This window comes from Mya arenaria, chromosome 11 (assembly GCF_026914265.1).
Source record: "Mya arenaria isolate MELC-2E11 chromosome 11, ASM2691426v1".
Taxonomy (NCBI): Eukaryota; Metazoa; Mollusca; class Bivalvia; order Myida; family Myidae; genus Mya; species Mya arenaria.
The window spans coordinates 24,878,893-24,900,034 of record NC_069132.1 but is presented as its reverse complement, the minus strand read 5'-3'; the positions used below and the strand labels follow the sequence as shown (position 1 = coordinate 24,900,034).

Genomic DNA, 21,142 nt, shown 5'->3' with positions numbered 1-21,142 from the left:
CATGAACATGTACTGAATTAAAAAGAAATGAATTGTTTTGCATGTAAATGTATTACATAGCATGGACATGAATTGTATTGCATGGACATGTACTGTATCAAATGGACTTGTATTGCATTACACAGAAATGTATCAAAATTAAGATAAATTATTAACAAGCATTTTATGTAGGAATTAAACCACTTTATAAGACTTTTCCTTTACATTTAGTTGACATTTTTTTTATGATGAAACTTAAAAAAAATGGTGAATACAGGTAATTCCATTATTTCCATAAGGAAAATCTGTCATCTTAAATCATACAGAAGAGTATTTGTAAAACAATATTTTGATAAACTGACTTTAAACCAAATCATGCTTTTTCAAAACATTGCATAACAAGGTTTAAGTTAAAAAGACCTTTAAACATTTCCATTGACAAATTTGATGACCTCCAATTTAACCTAATCTTAATACTCATTTATCATAAGCCTATTAGCTTCATTTAAAAAGAAATGACAATTTTATTACTCAAACACGCTCAATGCACTTGGTCTACATTTCTTTGGTACCATTTCTTTTAGAGTACTTGAACAAATATTATCAAAATAAGAGAGATTATTTAAAAATAACATCTACTCCATAACACGGTTTGTACAAAGTTACTGTTGTAAAATGATTGCTAGTTTCAAAGCAAATACTATAACAAAGGTATTCTTGTACTGTTGGAACTTGAAATGGTTTATAACTAGAAACATTATCCTTTTGCTTCAATATGAGTGGGTAAACTTTGAGATTGTTCAAACAATCACATATCTATAAATATATATGGTACCGTAATTTTACATTGACGTATTGTTAACATGTACATATCATTTTGAAATTTGTAAATCTTGTCTCATTGGATTTAGCTTTTACAAAACTATTTAACTCTTGTAAGTCACCAGCTACCAGACCCTCAGACACTATCAATATAATTTACAGGACCTCAGACAATATGTATACTAATGCCCAAAAGTCATGTCCGGTATGGGTTTCATTTGTGCCTTGGAAATCCTCAACGCCAATTTTCAACACGTTACTGTACGGCAGTACTGGCTCAAATTCCTTTTTTCATTGAATGCATATTAATGTCCTCTTTCCATCGATACCAAATTTATGTGTGTGCGATATAAAACAAAACAGAAATTGTAGTTGTTGTAGACCGAACAAGACTTTTGGGTATTGTAGTTTTTGAAGATCGGACAAGACTTTTGGGCATTAGTATATATATATAATGGACCTTGGACACTATCTATATAAAGGACTTTGGACACCATCTATATACAGGACCTCTAAATTATGTAACGGTCCTTGGACACTTTCTATATAAAGGACCTTGGATACTTTCTATACAAAGGACCTTTGACACTATGGATATAAAGGACCTCTGACACTATCTATATAAAGGTCCCAGACACTATCTTTATAAAGGACCTCAGACACTATATATTTAAAGAGCTCAGACACTATATACATAAAGGACCTCGGACACCTTCTTTATAAAGGACCTTAGACACTATCTATATAAAGGACCTAAGACACTATCTTTATAAAGGACCTCGGACACTTTCTATATAAAGGACCTCAGACACTATCTATATCATGGACCTCTGACACTATCTATATAAATTTGTCTATCATAATTAACATGTTATGCCGCATATAGTTGTGGTTTATGCTTTTCTCCTTATGATAAAATGCTGTAAAATTGATTCCATCTTGCTCAAATTATATTGTCAATAAATACCATCTAGTATGTTCTTTGTGTATTGGCAAGGTTTTTATTGAAAATGCTTATAGAACATAACTGATTTTTTTTATGAAAATCAAATTTGAATAATCACATTCTTAAGATACGAGTTCAATAAAACTCTTTCTACATGTGATCCATTGTTGTGACCTCTTAAAATATGAATAACTTGCTAAATTTTGCATCTAAAATATGATCTTCCCTATATGTTATATATCTTTTATCAAATTCAACATTGTTCCCCCTGTCCATCATGAAAATATTTCATATAAATGTGTATCATATTAAAAGACATATTTTGTGAAAATATTTTGTTGATGCAAAGGGGGAACAGTTCTTTTAATCCCCAAAAAAAGCTGCAAGCGCCATGCAGTACAAACTGATTATTTAGTGACATTAGAAATAAATGGTGCATGTTGAATATATACAACAACCTGGAAAATATGACAACCAAACAGTCTATTTGAGAGGCCACACAAGTGACAAAAGGGCAAAAAATACTTCAAACAGAAGATATAGAGCAAAATATTTAATTTCTGAAGAAAAATCTCTATAATTATGAGATACACATAACTCAGTGCTCCAGCTAGCCCGTTTTTCAATGGCGCAGCGCCCGTGCCCCTTTTCTTACCGCCCTGCCCCTTTTTTGAGTAGTGCCCTTTTCACAAGTGCTCTATTATTCCGTTAGAGCCCTTTTTACTATTGAAATCATTATGAAAGAGCGGCAGCCCTTAATCCGCTGTCTTAATTGAGACAAATTATGTAATACTTATGATAATACTGCTCCCGCTAGGTGTCACCATACCTCCACTGACTGCTTAAAATATGCCGTACTGCCCTTTCATCTTCCCATGTGCCTTGTCCAAGTCATATGACAGCTAATTGTGTATTTGTGTAATAAGCAGACGACCTGTGTATTCATAATCGGTCATCTTCTAATCGGATAATTAGGAACCGCCAAATAGAGAAACATCGCCAGGAGGCGGGACTATTGAATGTCAGCCAATCAGATACATTGAGAACTCGTTCATTCAATGATGAAAGTTCGTAAAATGCGAAGGGATGGTGAAAAATGTTGTCAAGCTCAATTAAATCTTTTAAATAATTGTTAAGTGTATTGTACAGACGTGAATAGCCATTTTAAACATTGTTGACTTGAAGCAGACGGTGACTGCCGATTTGTAAACATAAGAAAGGTGGCGCTAACACAGTCAAATACATCACTTTTTCAGTGAATGTTTTGAAAGTTTATTTGTAAAATATACATGATGAAAATTACTTTGTTACCAACAAAAATATGTTGATGCTTTATGTAGTGTTTACCTATCATGGTTACAATCATGTCAAAATTCGCCGAAACCGCCATTTTGTCAGAACGAATTTCGGGGTTATTTTATCAATGTTCTATGTTTTAAAAGTGATTTTTTTAAGCAAGGGCAGTGATATTTATTGTCAATTTATTCTAAAACATCAGCATATTAAACATTGTTTTACCAAAGACAATTAAATAACAGCCAGGCTGAATGTTACATTCGTACCCAATTCAGATCGTACCAAACTAAGATTCGTCCCCTACATATTTGTTTTTTCATGTATTTCTTTATTTGATTGCTTTAAATGTTTAACTTTCATTTTTTTTCTTCATTTTAAATTATTTGTAGGAGAATTATGTGACATTGCAATAAAAAAGACTCCAGACAAGTACAATCATACAACCACAGACAAAAAGACAAATTTTAATTCAAACACAGCACTCTAAATTTTGAGAAAAAAACACATTTTGTTCAAGTCTGGATATCATGGAAAATGATTTAAATTGAGTATAAAAACAAAACAAATTCTAGGGGGAGACCCATCCAAAAACCCCTTTATGACAGTGGCGGACCCCTCCCACAACCACCCCCAATTGCCCTTACACGACTCATGTAGCTTGCCCTTTTCAAAACTCGACCCTGCCCTTTTCAAATCCTGGCTGGAGCACTGTAACTGGATATTTAATCTATAGTGGTACTTGTTCTGTCTTGCTATACAGCTAACTTATAAAGGGACACAGTAGAATGTCAGCATGCAGAGCAATTCCCCTGAGGAGTCATGGGTTCCATCAACACTACACGCAAAGAACCTTTGTGTACAATTTTTAACATAAATGTGCCTTCACGCCAATTTCTCACCTAGCTGGGGTCGTGGGTTCAATCAAAACCAGATGCGGGCCTTTTTGTGCAATGGTTTACATAAATGAATAATCTCCTGCAATTCTCACCTAAAGATTCGACCATGAAGTCAAAGTGAAGTTCTGAAGCCTGCCGTCGACTCGACTTCAGTTTCCCTGTCATGCTGACTGCCTTCAAATATTCTGGAACGACAAAACACAATACATGGGAAATAATCAAGAAAATGCATTCATATTTTCTTACAAACCGTAGCATTTTAAAATATTAAACTTTGCTTGCTTTTTGTTAATCTTCGTTACTTTCATTTTTGAAATAATCTGGATTATTGCTTTTATGTAAGTGTGTGTATAATAAATCTAGTTTACAATTTATGCTTTCCTATCAACAGAATTAACAGAAGTTGTCTAAACAAGAGGCACATCAGTGCCTGTGCTCCACTGGCCAAAAGGTTCAAGCAAAGACCACCTAACGAACATTTTCGTCAAGTTTCATAGAAATACAATCATCAATTTTTGAGGAGAAGTTATTTAATTTTTTTTTTTACTTTAATAGCTCTGGCTGCCATGTTGTGCAGTGGACCGAAATGATTTGGGCAATTTGAGTAAAGGAGCACCAAACAAACATTTCTGTCAAGTTTTATCGAAAAAAGGTCATCGGTTTCGACGACAAGTCGTATAAAGTTTTTTTTATTTTTAGCTCTGGCAGCCATGGTGTGCAGTGGACTGGAACCATTTAACAAATTTTGGTTAATGACCACCCAAGGAACATTTCTGTCAAGTTTCATCAAAATCTGATCATCTTCCGAGGAGAAGTCGTTTAAAGGTTTTTCTATTTTTACCTCTGGGGGCCATCTTGTGCAGTGGACCGAAACCATTGAAGCAAATTTGATAAAGGACCATCCAAGGAACATTTCTGTTAAGTTTCATCAAAATCTGATCATCGGTTTCTGAGAAGATGTTCTTTAAAGGTTTTTCTATTTTTTTGCCCTGGCAGCCATGTTGTGCAGCGGATCGGAACCATTTGAGCAATTTTGGTTAAGGACCACCCAAGGAACAATTCTGTCAAGTTTCATCAAAATCTGCCTATCCGTTTCAGAGGAGATGTCGTTTAAAGATTTTGCTATTTTTAGCTGTGGCGGCCATATTGTGCAATGGACCAGAACCATTTGAGCAATTTTAATAAAGGACCACCCAAGGAACATTACTGTCAAGTTTCATCAAAATCTGCCGAACCGTTTCAGAGGAGATGTCGTTTAAAGATTTTGCTATTTTTAGCTCTGGCGGACATATTGTGCAATGGACCGGAACCATTTGAGCAATTTTGGTAAAGGACCACCAAAGGAACATTCCTGTGAAGTTTTCCGCTTATCAGTTTCAGAGGAGATGTCGTTTAAAGTAAAAGTTTACGCACGCACGCACGCACGCACGCACTCACGACGGACAATCTGTGACGACATAAGCTCCATGGCCTTCGGCCAGTGGAGCTAAAAAACCAAGGTCAGGGCCGTTTCAATTTAGATGGTCAAATTTCTCAGCATAACCTCGATTGCGATGTAAACTACGATTCTGTGTTTCATTAACAAACATATTTAGGACATTCATTGCATAGATTCTGCTCATTACTATGTGTATACCTAAGAATTCTTAAGCAGCACTAGGTTTACGACTAAGATATCTTTTTGAAACAGAGCCCTGGAGAATAACTACTACCTATCTCAAAGCTTTTTAATACTTGAAATAGATACATTCTGTCAACAATCACCAGTATTTCTCCAAAAGAAACAAAAGAAAAATAAGTATAGAGACTAAGTCAAGGGATCACCTATAAATGACTTATGACATTTGTTTGTTATCGTCATTTTTTCTTAAATTCTAAATCAAGAGACACTAAATTATTAGAATAGTAAATACAAATGGGATTCTACATTGTAGCTACATGAAGCGTGTAAGATTATGAGTTTGACATGGGCTTTGGGTTGGGAAGTGGCTTCGTTTATCATATGATTTTGTTATCAATATAAGATCCCTGTTGAATACTTTGATTAAGACAGTGTTAATATGATTTCATTCAACCCACAATCATAGGTGGAAGTATCAGTCGGGGGTGGTCAAAAAGGGTTGGTGAAAAATATATTTGATAAAGTCAGATATGAGAGTATTTCTAAAAGTTCTGTATCATGAAATCTCTGACACATTTCATTTTTAAAGGTCATCTCTAGTATGATGCGTCTGACCAAAAAACACATTTTTGAGACTATGAAAAGTATGTACAACCTAGTTATAGATAAGATACAATGATTGAAATTCTAGCACCATACTACTTGCTTTTTTTGTACAGAAACAACACAAACCACATCATTTATGGGCCCATGAATTGCCAACTAACAGGAAATTTACTTTTTTAAATTTCAATTTTAGTACCCTTACCTCAAATGAGAAACCAAAACCTATTAACCACCAATAACCTTCAACCATCTCCATAGCAACAACAAATTTCACTGGGTTTTTTCTTCCATTATATTGGCAATCTTATTTAATTTATTTTATTTGCTTTAACTAATGTATTTTTTTTGTTTTGGTCATCAGTTCTTACCTTGTTACACTATTAAAGCATTGGCCAGAGTAACAAGATATAATACTTCAAAATTAAATACCTTATTCAATACTCCATCAATTTCTACGAAATATTGGCTTGACAAACATGTTCCGATAGAAGTTTTTGTAAAAAACGAGCCCTATCATTTCTTACAGAACTTTTTGCGGTACCCTCATTGCATGATACTACCACCTATGACCATAATCATAAAACATTGATAGATGGTAACCAAAATATACAAGTAAAGCATTGAAACATGTGACATGAACAAAATTAAAACAAATAGTTTGAATTTAAACCGAACCATTCATAACCATGTAAAAGGGATTTGAAAACAAAAGTTAACAGGTGCAAACACTTGTCTGTTTTCCCAGTCAATCAAGGGGCATGTCAATCAAGGGGCATAATCAAGGGGCATGTCAATCAAGGGGCATAATCAAGTGGCATGTCAATCAAGGGGCATAATCAAGGGGCATGCAAATCAAGGGGCATGTCAATCAAGGGGCATAATCAAACGGCATGTCAATCAAGGGGCATGTCAATCAAGGGGTATAATCAAGGGGCATGTCAATCAAGGGGCATAATCAAGTGGCATGTCAATCAAGTGGCAAGTCAATCAAGGGGCATAATCAAGGGGCATGTCAATCAAGGGGAATAATCAAGTGGCATGTCAATCAAGGGGCATAATCAAGGGGCATGCAAATCAAGGGGCATGTCAATCAAGGGGCATAATCAAGTGGCATGTCAATCAAGGGGCATGTCAATCAAGGGGCATGTCAATCAAGGGGCATAATCAAGGGGCATGTCAATCAAGGGGCATAATCAAGTGGCATGTCAATCAAGTGGCATGTCAATTTAGGGGCATGTCAATCAAGGGGCATAATCAAGGGGCATGCCAATCAAGGGGCATAATCAAGGGGCATAATCAAGTGGCATGTTAATCAAGGGGCATGCCAATCAAGGGGCATAATCAAGGGGCAAGTCAATCAAGGGGCATAATCAAGGGCCATGTCACAACAATTGTTAAAATGTCAATGTCATTTTACATACCTCATTTGCCATATATTATGGTATGAGAGAATAAACGTTGTTTGACTTGACTTGACTTGACTTGAGTTATGGGCCTTGCTATATCATTTAAGGAATGAATTGCGGGGTTGATGTCATTATCGGGGTATGAACGCAATTGGGTTGGTCAATGTGTGTGGAGTCCGAAGGACTCCACGCGTACTTTGACCAACCCAATTGCGTTCATATCCCCGATAATGACATCAACCCCGCAATTCATTCCTTATATTTACACCACTAGTTCATTATTTCATTCAAGAATTGTTAAAAAATACTTTATTTCATTTAAGAAAACCTTTCAGTAATCCGTTCTTACCCATTCTGTAAATAGAACGACTCGACTATAACCGGAAACTTTTTTCAAATGACGTCACAATAACGCGGGAAAAGATCAACCACTTGAAATCACTTTAAAACATAAAATTGAAACACTTCTGGTACCAATATATTTAAAATATAATAAACTAACACTTTTAAAAATATTGATCTATATTTTACGGGACCTGCAGACACAATACAACCAATAACAAGATCAATAGCTTTCATGTATATTGTTATGCAATGAATTACGATCCGAACATATCCAAAGATGTTGCGTTCATCGAAAAGCAGTTCATTTAATGAATGGAAGTTGAGGTGTAAATATACAGATATGTATATTGTCATTGGACCAAAAACTTCATAAATACCACCACATTGACAACACCAAGAGTATGAGAAAATCTTGAGTTTCTAGCTAAAAACAATGCATTTAGAGTACAGGTAAGCACAGCTACCCTTTTTATACCTGGGACATTTCCATATGCGAACAGTTCAGAGATATCGGCAACAGTTACGTCAGCTATGAGAAACATAATGGGATATCTTTCTCAACTGAGAACAAGTGCTTGGATCAAACTTTCCAGATAAAAGCTCTTCATGTATTTCACATTCTTTCAATAGCAAACTAACTTTCTACAATAATACTTTGGCATTCACCATATAGACAATGGGCTAATTTTTCAGAACTTCTTTACAGCTCACAATGTTGTTAACGTAATTGTTGTTTATTATTAAATCTTTACTGTTCTAGAACTTCTATGGAAACACCTGTGATCTACAGTATTTCTACCATGATTTGGGACAACTGTTTTGGCACATGATCAAATACTTCAACTTTCAAAGTTAACAGCAATGCCCTTAACAAAGTTGTTAACTTTTTAACAAAATTCTGAACAATCAGCCCAACAAATGCTACAGTGCATGTTCTGACATATTTGAGGAAACTGTTGTGTACATATAATTTTAATGCAGTTAATATAAGTGATAAGAACATTCTATAATTTTAAAAAGAAACAAGAGCACTGCTAGCCTATGCCCACGCTGGTCTTTTTTTCTCAGTTGTAAAGGGGGCACTACTTGCCGGAAGCAATATCACAGCCATGGTTATGGGCCTTTAAACACCTGTGCTGAAATCCTCTGTGCTTAGTGTCATGTGAATATTTCCAACAATTTTTAACAGAGAAGCCAAGGCTAAGACAACACTAAGCAAGCCACAGAATTGTCATTTGCATATATTTAATAGTAAGAGTAAAGAGCACATGCTTTTGTTCAAAACAACTAAATGAACTTAATGTGTATAAGAAAAGCAAAATCATCAATAACTTCTAGGATAACCACCATACATAATGACTACACATGCTAGCAATGCGATCACGAGTGGGTGGGGTAAAACTTACTGTCGTGACATATTAGTACTGTATCCTTCTCCAGTTGGGTCACATTGACAATTGGCAGTTGCTCTCCTGAAAACAGAAATACATCTTTAGTTTCCACTTAATTAATTAAGTTTTAACTATTTAAATTACGTTAAATTTTGAGAACAGCTATAAGCTAAGAATTATTCACTCTTGAATCCACTTCCTGGGTAGAAACGCCACTAGTTCTGGTGTCCATTTTAAAGGGTCATAAGAAAGATCCCATGGTAGGACTCTAACCCATGACCTCTTGCCTCAATGCTTGAACTTACCCCACACAGCAGCACTCTCACCCTTTCAAACACATTTTAGCATTAACAAGGTTTTCAACTACCGCAAAACATGTTTAAATACTTTAGTAGCATTGCAATACAACGTAAACTCAATTGTAGTTTACTATAAGTATACTGTTTTGTGTAGATGCAGTGCTCCTGTTGATGCATTAAGTGGCCTGAGAGATTCAATAACGAGTACTTAACTTGACTTGAATACTTGAAAGTTTTTGTCTTGAAAACTTCAGTTTTGCGTCACAAATCAACCTTAATAGATTTCCTTTTTTTTAATTTGAAAATGCCAACAATCTAAATTGAATATTCATAAAAATGTTGGCACATGGCAGCAAAAAGTCTAAGGGATGTAAACAAGGGACGCTGTTGGAACTCTACCTCAAAGCATGCCTTAAAACTAAAAGAAGCTTCTTACCTTGTTGGTTTTCAAAGTCTGTAAACCAGTTTGAGCTAGAGTTGAGATTGATCACATCAAACGATAGCGGGTTCTTGTCCCCTCTAGAACAAGTAAGGAAAAAAAGATGTGTAGGAAATGTACCCAGCAATCAAACATGTGAATATTCAAGATTAGAGGTCTCCTGCAATGCTGTTATGCAATGACCTGTATTGTTTTAATTTTGCAAATGTTTAATATTTGCATAAATGAATAGGGTCACAAATTTAGCAAAATATTTATTTGAAGTTATTTGCTGATGACTCAATAGTGGCGTTGCAAATTTTAAACATAATGAAATTGGTTTAAAAAAAAAAGGATCATTGCAAAATTAGAACATTGACAGGATAAAGATATGATCAATTTGTGAAGATGAAAATGGTGCTCCCGCATCCAGGCTCACGAGAAGATTTCCAGTGATACATCATAGAGCTAATGGCCATGCTGGTTGATATCAGTTCAAAAGAACAACAAAAAGTTATGAAACTAAAACAAGTTTTTTTAAGGAAATGATACATGTCAAGTTTCAAATGATACTTTTTCATTATATTGCATAAATCAGGCTATATTCTTCATTTTCAGTATACTTGGATATAAAGAATAAGATTTTCGAATTGTCATTGAAAGTTCAAATATCTTTGGTATTTTCTGAAGCCGTCTTTAATACAGGGGTCAGGAAGAAACAGCTTTATTTTTTCTTTTCTCTTCACACACCGCAGTTGGTGTAAAATGATTGACGGAAAGTATGTTTTACTGTGATAAAATCTAACCGCCACTGAGCCTCACACAATTCCATATCAAGTTATTATAAAAAACAGTTTAAAAGAATTCAATGAATCTGACAGACAGAAAATTGGCCAATTATCGCACAATAACCCAATCAGTCTGTGACATATGGCATAATTACTGTTATATGTTATCAATCATTCACAGGTCCATGTCTGCTAAATAAAGCACTTGTCTAACTGATATCACCTTCTCAAAGAAAATGTGCTGGAAGTAATAACAATCCATACTTAACATTGTCATCACTTATATGAACAAGTAAAAACAGCTGCAACCATTCAAATGCTGTTAGCAACTATTTGTTACATGGAATAGTTATGACTTATCAGCGATTATTTCAGATGATTTTTATTTCATACTAATTCTTTTCAGCTGAATTTCAAATACAGCTGTTGGCTGAAATGAATCAAGCTGAGTAGAAACCAGTACTAGTTTCCTTTTTTGAAATGCCACATGAATGTTTCACCAGTTAGACTTGAACAGTTCAAACCCACAACTTCTTCGGGGGAGCCCGACACCATTTTCACTCTAACCCCTCTTAATTGAGGGATTTTGAACAATTTAGATGCATTCGGTGAATAAAATTGTATGTCGCCTTAACGTCTGTAAAATGATTATGAATCTTGCAATAACTTGAATATTATTATTGTCGATGATGGTAAAATCCTTTTTCTAGCGTCTAAGCAGAAATACTATTTGATACTCAAGCTGAAAAGTAGGGCCTTATAAATGTAATAAGAACAGATGCAACTTTCTTGTAATGCACTAGATATTTGATTGGGGTTATATCCTTGTTACTTTGCGGAGACAGGCATATGGCCATAAACATGGAAATTTATGTTTTTGTCAATAACTGCACTGACTCTGACCTTGTTATATAACTCGGATATTAAATCAAACTGGAAATGCACTCGAGCAGATGTTAAAACCAGAAATAAATGTAGCAATGATAATGCAACTTTTCAAAAGATATCAGTGATCTAAAAGTGTCTTGTTTGAATCATTTCTACGTTATCTTAAAAGAATCATGCAGGTATGTGGAAGAACGCACAAAAACAATCAGGGAGTACAAAAAGGTGACACAACAATAAGCCCCATATGATTGGAGTTCCCCGACCCCTACACGGACTTACCCTTTTCTGACACCGAGACAGATGAGCGGATACTCCAGCTCCGGGGAGATGAACATTTCAAATACTGCAGGAGATGCCGGCAAAAATTCAAACTCAAATATCTGAAATGTATGAGGGCCAGTATATCAGCGCAAATATTTTCAAAGTTCATGATCTTAAACATTTTTTTATGAACATGGCATTACATTTAAGCAATTGTAAACATTTTCTAGATTCATTTTTTGAGACAAAAGAGAATCAGCAAAATCAGTCAGTTGTATGTGCCATCTGGCTAAGACTGTAATGTGTTAATTTTCAGTTTCATTGCTGCACTTTTTAACCAATTCTCACCAGAATCTATAACTTATTTTTCTCTGGTCTCAATAAACTAGAATTGCACCAATTGGTGTCCTCTATCTGGAGCACCCATCATTGGCATACCCATTTGAATACCAATTTAAATGCAAAAGGAGTCCCTATGGCCTTGACCTTCTGACCCTAAAATCAATAGGGGTTAAATACTTTAGATGACCAATGTGCATATAGAGTTTGTCGACTATAAAACAATGTAAATACAAAGGTTGATGACTATACAACAGTTATTTACAAGAAACTGATTGCAAACCCTTTTTATTAAAGATCAAGTTGACCTCGCCCATTGACCAACTGACTCCAAATTCAATAGGACTTACCCACTGATCATGACCAATGTGTATATAAAGTTTTAGGACACCAAGTCATGCAAATGTCATAGATTTTAAATGAATGTGTTGTGCTGACAACAAAAGTGATCCCTGTGTCTACAATGATTTGCACCAAAATCTTACCTTGAGCTGCATGAACTTGTTGAGGGGTTCGTACCACTGCATGAGGATAATGCCGTTGGGCAGGGAGCCACAGAGGTACTTGTAACCATTGTATGGATTTCTTCCCACACAACACCTTGTGCAGCCCCGCGTATCTGGTACCTTAGAAGTCGCTGTGTACTTCCTGAAATTGAAGTAAAAATGAGGTGCAATTTGTTAAAATAGGACATGAACATACATTAATAACAAGAAACGCCGCAATGCGACGAAACCAGGTTTTTAATGATTGACAGAAGAACTTCAGCCTGTGTCTGTTTTTCTATTTTTAGTAACAGTGACCTTGACCCTAGGGACCCCAAATGCAATCCATTGAAAGGTATCCATAAACTCTTCCTTTATACCAAGTTGTGTCAGGATATGTCAACCCTAACTTAAGTTATTCAGTTTCAACCATTTTTCTATTTTTAGTAACAGTGACCTTGACCTTAAATCCAGGGACCCCAAACGCAATCCCATGAAAGGTATCCATAAACTCTTCCTTTATACCTGGTTTGGTCAAGACATGTAGACCCTGTCTAAAATTATTCAGTTTCAACTGTTTTTCTATTTTTAGTAACAGTGACTTTGACCTTAAATCTAGGGACCCCAAAACGCAATCCCATAAAAGTATCCATAAACTCTTACTATAGACCAAGTTTGGTCAGGATATGTCAACCCTAACTTAAGATATTCAGTTTCAACGGTTTTTCTATTTTTATAACAGTGACCTTGACCCTAGGGACCCCAAATGCAATCCAATGAAAGGTATCCATAAACTCTTCCTATAGACCAAGTTTGGTCAAGATATGTCAACCCTAACTAAAGTTATTCAGTTTCAACTGTTTTTCTATTTTTAGTAACAGTGACCTTGACCTTGACCCTAGGGACCCCAAACGCAATCCCGTGAAAGGTATCTATAAACTCTTCCTATTGACCAAGTTTAGTCAAGATATGTCATCCCTTACTAAAGTTATTCAGTTTCTACCGTTTTTCTGTATTAAGTAACAGTGACCTTGACCTTGACCCTAGGGAACCCAAACGCAATCCCATGAAAGGTACCCATAAACTCTTTCTATAACAAGTTTAGTCAAGATATGTCATCCCTAACTAAAGTTATTCAGTTTCAACGGTTTTTCTATTTTTAGTAACAGTGACCTTGACCTTGACCCTAGGGACCACAAACGCAATCCCATGAAAGGTCTCCATATACTCTTCCTATTGACCAAGTTTAGTCAAGATATGTCATCCCTTACTAAAGTTATTCAGTTTCTACCGTTTTTCTGTATTAAGTAACAGTGACTTTGACCTTGACCCTAGGGAACCCAAACGCATTCCCATGAAAGGTACCCATAAACTCTTTCTATAACAAGTTTTGTCAAGATATGTCATCCCTAACTAAAGTTATTCAGTTTCAACGGTTTTTCTATTTTTAGTAACAGTGACCTTGACCTTGACCCTAGGGACCACAAACGCAATCCCATGAAAGGTCTCCATATACTCTTCCTATTGACCAAGTTTAGTCAAGATATGTCATCCCTTACTAAAGTTATTCAGTTTCTACCGTTTTTCTGTATTAAGTAACAGTGACCTTGACCTTGACCCTAGGGAACCCAAACCCAATCCCATGGAAGGTACCCATAAACTCTTTCTATAGACCAAGTTTAGTCAAGATATGTCATCCCTAACTAAAGTTATTCAGTTTCAACGGTTTTTCTATTCTTAGTAACAGTGACCTTGACTTTGACCCTAGGGAACCCAAACGCAATCCCATGAAAGGTACCCATAAACTCTTCCTATTGACTAAGTTTAGTCAAGATATGTCATCCCTAACTAAAGTTATTCAGTTTCAACTGTTTTTCTATTTTTAGTTACAGTGACCTTGACCTTGACCCTAGGGACCACAAACGCATTCCCATGAAAGATCTCCATAAACTCTTCCTATTGACCAAGTTTAGTCAAGATATGTCATCCCTTACTAAAGTTATTCAGTTTCAACCATTTTTCTGTATTAAGTAACAGTGACCTTGACCTTGACCCTAGGGACCCCAAACGCAACCCCATGAAAGGTACCCATAAACTCTTTCTATAGACCAAGTTTAGTCAAGATATGTCATCCCTAACTAAAGTTATTCAGTTTCAACTGTTTTTCTATTTTTTGTAAACAGTGACCTTGACCTTGACCCTAGGGACCCCAAACGCAATCCCATGAAAGGTACCCATAATCTCTTTCTATAGACCAAGTTTGGTCAAGATATGTCAACCCTTACTAAAGTTATTCAGTTTCAACTGTTTTTCTAGTTAGTTTGATGCCGCCCGGCTGCCCGCCCGCCTGAACAACGACGTTCGCCATTTTTATAACCAGGTTTCACTATGTGAAAACCTGGTTAAAAATATGTTCAAGGTCACTGTGTATTCCCTGAATTAGAGGAGCAAGTTTACACATAGAGTTGAAGCATGCAGCAGAAAAACAATGGACGCCACAGTGGTATCTGTAGCCATTGATGGAATATCCCTCAACTCTTCATCTTGTACACACCAATTGATGTCTTCTTTCTACACGTATTGATATCTATATCAGCCATTGTATGAATTTCTACCCATTCAACTATTTGTACAAACCATCATAAATGGGCTGATATAGAAAGACTGATCATGATAATGGATTTGAATACAATACTCATGGTTGACCTACATAGGGACTAGGTTTTTCTTTCCTCTTTACCTTAAATGTGACAACTCTTTACTTCCTTCCTCGTAAGTCATAAAGCAAATTCAAATTTTTCTCTCTCCAAATGGACATTTCCCTCAACTATGTTACTTTGTTTGTAAACTTTGTTTAGGTTGCTAAAAAGAATCAAAGAAAAGTATTATAATTTGTAAGGTAACCCTTGTATAATATTTCAATGACTGCATTTAGAAATAGAAGTAGAAATTTTATTCTTGCTCTAAAGTGATGATTATTTATTACAATTTCAATCAACTAAGAAATATTTGACAGGTCATCTTTTATTTGAGGGAGAAATACGACAAATTTAAAAGTCGCAAGAAATACTTGCGATTTTCTTTTACGTGTTTGGTTCATAATTATGACCCCTGCAGTATAGAGAGAAAAAGCCTACTTGGTTCAAGATTAATCCTTGCTTACCTAGGCACGAATTTCTCTGGGAATTTTGTCTTCAGGGGTAGAGAGAATCGGTTGGACTGTTTACTGTGTAACATCATCAAGTCATGTCTGTACAGGTGCGGTGTCTTACCTGGAAAATATGACAAACCAGTCCACTACATTCCATCAGTTTTATTCTGTTGAGCTGAATTATGTTGAAAACATATAGCTTATTGAATCATGCTAATATTTGATTCCTGGGTAGGAACCCGTCCTCAGATATCTATTTGAGAGGCAATGAGAAAGTTCCCCTGGTGAGGATCAAACCCACTACTTCTCAGGTTAGAGGCAACAGATATACCACTGGACAACTCTCACTCTCAATTCCTTCAGGAAGATAAATCCTTTGAAAGCACAAAAACCATGTTTATCCAAGTCATGAAGACAGTAGCCTTTGTTTGATTGAAACTGCTTATTGAACGCAATGACATATGCAACACAATCAACATTCCCAGCGCTGACTAATGCAGTAATCTTTTCTAAAAAATATCAGTCACATTTAATGACTCTAAAGGAGCAGTAAACAAAAGACTTCACAGTTATTTTACCAAGACATGACTCTAGGGATTAAGCTGAATGAAACTAACCTGATACAGACATTAATATGTTGTTTATGACATAGAGCCAACTACAGGTCCTGGCGTGGAGCTGAAATGAAGATATAGGAGGAGGATTAATACACTACACAAGTGCTTATTCAGTATGTACTGGTACATCTAACAATAGTTATTCAAAACTCAATCTCCACAAGGATTCTAGCATCCATGCCCAAAACTAACAAACCATTCTATAAATAGATACTCCTATCTAACTGTATGAACACATGATTTACATCTGTACATAATCTTTACCATAAATTGACAATTGAAATTTTAAGAGTAGTATTTTAATTGTTCTATTAATATAGAGCAATCATTAATAATTGTTTTCTGGCTAGTTAAACTTACACTGAACATAGATTATTTTTTCTTTAAACTGAATGATGCCTGCTGGATATTTTGATTCCCCCCGAATAATGAAGTTAGGAATTGGGTAAATTCATTAAATATTTCTGTTTTACAAGTGCCTCACATGCCTACGTCAACTTTTGTCTGCCTTCTATGGTTGATGAAGGTACATAACTCAATGATTACATTGAATGGAAGACTCAATAGACTACAGCACACATGGATAACATTACAGCTATGTTAGTATGAAAAACATATACCAATTCTAATGATGCTTCATGTATCTCGTTCAGGTTCAAGGTGTAGAGACCTTCTAAAGCACCGATCAAAATATGCTCATCTGCAAGAAAAAAACCCACAAATATGATTATATAAACTCTTTATTAAATTAAAAATGTCATTTAAATCATATCTTATGACAAACATGTGCAAACACAAAAATATATATGTGCCATTGTCCAAAGAAAACAGCAGAGAATTTATTTCAAAGAATATTCCATGCCATACCTGATTTTATATCGTAAATGACATTAGCATCACCAAAATACAAATACGTCATTATATTTTTTCTTTATATTACCATTATAAAATCTTTTAATGTGAGACCTAAATAAAAAATTTTTTATAAAATAAGATAAATTTAATTTCCTTAAGTTATCACCATGATATGGTTTACACAATTTTCAGAATTTTTTTATATTTGACATCCAAAAAGCCAACAATGCTATTTAAAGTATCATGGTGTAACTTTTGCCCATTTAATCAACTAATTAGCTTGTACCCCTGGTATCTGGGTTGATCCAGCTTGCTGTACATTTGATATGGAGAGGACAGCCATTGAACACTTTCGAGAAACAAGCACCCATCTGTAAAATTAACATCAACATTTTCATTTGTGAAATATTCTTTATAAATATGAAACTATGAAATCACAAAAAAATCCTGCTGACATGCTTTCATGGTTTCACAAATCCAATATTTTTTATCAACATGGTAAAAACCTTGATTTGATACATGTTGGACATTCTTTAACTATTTTCATAAATGCAAATGCATTGTCAGTCACTTGAAAACAAAATGTTTACTCAATGTGTCACTTTTATCACTTACATGAACTTTTGGTGTTGGTGGCAAGCCGTTGCTGACAGGTCGTAACTGCAATGATAGACAGAACTGCTGTTAGGAATTTATCATCTTTTATGCATTATATACCAGATTTGAGAGTGACCTTAAAACTAAATAATTCCTTAAATAGCTGAATGCTTAACTAAAGCCATCACTTATCATTTATAATTCCTGTTGACAGAGAGCAACATCAGAATTGTTATTTACCGTATTATAAATGTAAATGTGCTGTACAATTCAATTACCTTTGCCATTTTCACGATTCAATGAATTTCGTAAAAACAAAAATTGCTTGATTGTCTGCTTTATTTTGACTTTTTTGGCCTGTGTCTATCTATGCTAGCGTCCTATACACAGTATAATATGGTATTTGATTCTTTAACCTTACATAAGCAAACATGACTTTTATATTTTGTTTAACACATACTGTGTCATCATCCTTCTTTTCACGCCTGGGAGGCACCTCAGGTGGGGCTGCCTCAGCTCCTGGGGAATGAGACCCCTCCCTGTGGTTTGCCACCCCATTTTGCACACGACGACTCAACTTTGGCGGTAACGCTGGTGGGCCCTATGAAATTGAAATCTGACTGATTCAACAAGGGAAGTGAGCACATATTTTTATGTGGTCTTAATGATATGCTTGCTGTAAATAATGTTATATTTTGTGTCAACATTGCCCTCGACCCTAGATATACAATTATTCTAAGCTTTCCTGGTTCCTGTGTAAACAGGTGTGCATTAAGGGTCAAGGTCAACATGGAGTTTTAGATTATTAAGGGGATTGTCTCACAGGTTGAAAAGAAAAAAGAACAAGAGCACCGCGAAACGGAGCATTATACGCCCGAAGAAAATTCGGCTTGAGGTCTTTAATAAACATTTAGGTTATGCTAGTATACTGCTTACTAGGTGTGAAGTGTTTACAACAAAGGCTTAAACTTCCAATATTGAAACGGAATTGCTAACGCCCCTCAGTGAAATTAGCCTTTGAGGTACGGACCTGGAAAGCATGCTTGACAAATCCTTTTAATGTAGAGATGATTTGTATAAAGTTATTTGAAAATTGCTTTAGTAGTAACCCAGTTATGGCCTGGACATGGAATTGCTAATGTCCCCCCCCCATGGTGATTCTATTGTTTGAGATATGGACCTGGAAATTGCGCGCGGCACATCCTTTTAATGTAATGATGCTTTGTATAAAGTTATTTGAAAATGACTTTATTAGTGACCAAGTTGTGGCCCGGACACAGATTTGCTAACGCACCCCCATGGTGATTCTAGTCTTTGAAGTATGGACCTGGAAATTGCGCGCGACACATCCTTTTAATGTAGTGATGATTTGTATAAAGTTATTTGAAAATCGCTTCATTAGTTACCAAGTTATGGCCCGGACACGGAATTGCTAACGGACGGACAGACGGACAGACAGACAGACAGACGATGGAGGCCATAACATAATACGACCCTTCGGGCTTATAAAAAAGAAAAGAATGCCAGTATTGAACACTGTTGATGTAGTGAAACTAAGTTATTTAAATCTTGCATCATACAGGAAAAGTCTATTTATGTTAAAATCTTGTCTTTGAAGTCATTGGCTTTAAATTGCGTTAGTATAATTTTGGGTATAACAATAGAAGGCTGCACCTGAATATGAGAATACATTATCAAATTTAGAACGAATTTACCAAAACACAATGCTGCTTACCTTTGCTAATTTTGGCCTAATATGTTTCTCGTAATTATGTTTAAATGTTAAATATGGATAGAGTATGTGGGTGTTAATCTATAGGAGAGTTCAGTCAAGGTGTCAAGTTTTCATTTCAAAATTGTCTGGAATGTTGATTGAGGTCAATACCAAGTCAAAGACAACATAAGGTCACTTCTACAGTTTTACCTCTCCACGGTCCCCTGTAGGTGTGTGTGAATCTGGGGTCAAGGTCAAATAACGGTCTATGAGGGTGTCAAGGTCAGGGCCCTGGTCCACATCCCCTTCCTCCTCCCCTTCCACATCATCTGGCAAGTTGTATGTATTGTCTGAAGTGTCTCCTCTAAAACTTGCCTGGGGCTGAAAGACAGATATGGACATGACCTATCATACGAAGACATGAGGCAGACAGTATTTGCGATAGATGGACAGTTCAGATAGTTGACAGAAATCTGTGAAGAGAGGGCTTTAGCTAGAATAATTTGGATGTTAAACACCAGCTACATAGTCATAGAAGTTTCCTCCCAATTTTCACCAGCTATGCAAATTTTTGGCAAAAATTATCTTCCACTCTGCAACTGAAGTTGTCACATTTATGTACAGTCTTATAGCTTGCTATGCTCATGTCACATCATCCACACAAGGCGGTTGTTGGTACAAGGTAGAATACTTCTCGCAGTATAATAAACATCCTATCAATAATAATGACTTACCTTTGGAGGAACAAGGGGTGGATCAAGCGGCAAGGTTTCCCTAAAAATAAAAATAAAACAAATTGTAGTTTTTTTCATACATATAGTTTGAGACTAACATTTGTCTTAAAAATAAGATATATATTATATATATATATTTCAATATCTTAATGTGAGTACCTTTCAACCTTCAAGAAGAAATATCTATATTATTGATATTCAAAAAAGATTTTGAACATACAGGCTTCAAACCATAGTATATAAAATAAAATACACCAACACCAATTTAAACAAATTATAAGTATCGTTATTCTGGTCTACTTTGTTCACATTTATCAAAGTGTAAAATCTTTTTTTGTCCGTTCCAAATACATATGGTAACAATGCAACAAAACACTTGGATAAAGAAGCAAAACGTAAAACATGCACCATGCCCTTAATGACAGATGAGCCTGGAATATGACTGATGTTATCTCACACTCAACATGTTTTATTTTCTAAAATCTGACTTTCGTATAACCGGGGTTCGTATTACCGGGGCTGTGTTTCATATTTCATAGAAATCGCAAAGGAATACTGGATGTTCAATACTTCTGAAAGTTAACAAATGTTTTAACAAATTAGCGTCAAAGAAAAATGGCTTTAGATTCTCAATCCCACTGGTTCATGTCCAACTTCACCGCCCCAACAATTTTTATTTGACAAAAAT

At 35.5% G+C, this 21,142-nt stretch overlaps 2 protein-coding genes across 5 annotated transcripts in view; one reads left to right on the top strand and one right to left on the bottom strand.

The window, feature by feature from the left end:
- Positions 1-21,142, top strand: part of LOC128207564 (lysophospholipase-like protein 1) — a 220,332-nt gene that overhangs the window by 68,403 nt on the left and 130,787 nt on the right. The gene's annotated exons all lie outside the window — the stretch shown is intronic.
- The window catches only part of LOC128207558 (mitogen-activated protein kinase kinase kinase kinase 3-like), a 61,449-nt gene that overhangs the window by 17,326 nt on the left and 22,981 nt on the right, over positions 1-21,142 (bottom strand). For all 4 annotated transcript variants that reach the window (XM_052910563.1, XM_052910562.1, XM_052910564.1 and 1 more), the window contains 13 exons: positions 20,455-20,494; positions 19,931-20,101; positions 18,467-18,607; positions 18,025-18,069; positions 17,696-17,780; positions 17,175-17,254; positions 16,555-16,615; positions 15,950-16,058; positions 12,787-12,949; positions 11,981-12,081; positions 10,044-10,126; positions 9,324-9,389; positions 4,032-4,124 (listed from right to left, as the gene is read on the bottom strand). In XM_052910563.1, coding sequence (XP_052766523.1) covers positions 4,032-4,124; positions 9,324-9,389; positions 10,044-10,126; positions 11,981-12,081; positions 12,787-12,949; positions 15,950-16,058; positions 16,555-16,615; positions 17,175-17,254; positions 17,696-17,780; positions 18,025-18,069; positions 18,467-18,607; positions 19,931-20,101; positions 20,455-20,494 — 1,238 coding nt within the window. The remainder of the gene's footprint in view (positions 1-4,031; positions 4,125-9,323; positions 9,390-10,043; positions 10,127-11,980; positions 12,082-12,786; positions 12,950-15,949; positions 16,059-16,554; positions 16,616-17,174; positions 17,255-17,695; positions 17,781-18,024; positions 18,070-18,466; positions 18,608-19,930; positions 20,102-20,454; positions 20,495-21,142) is intronic.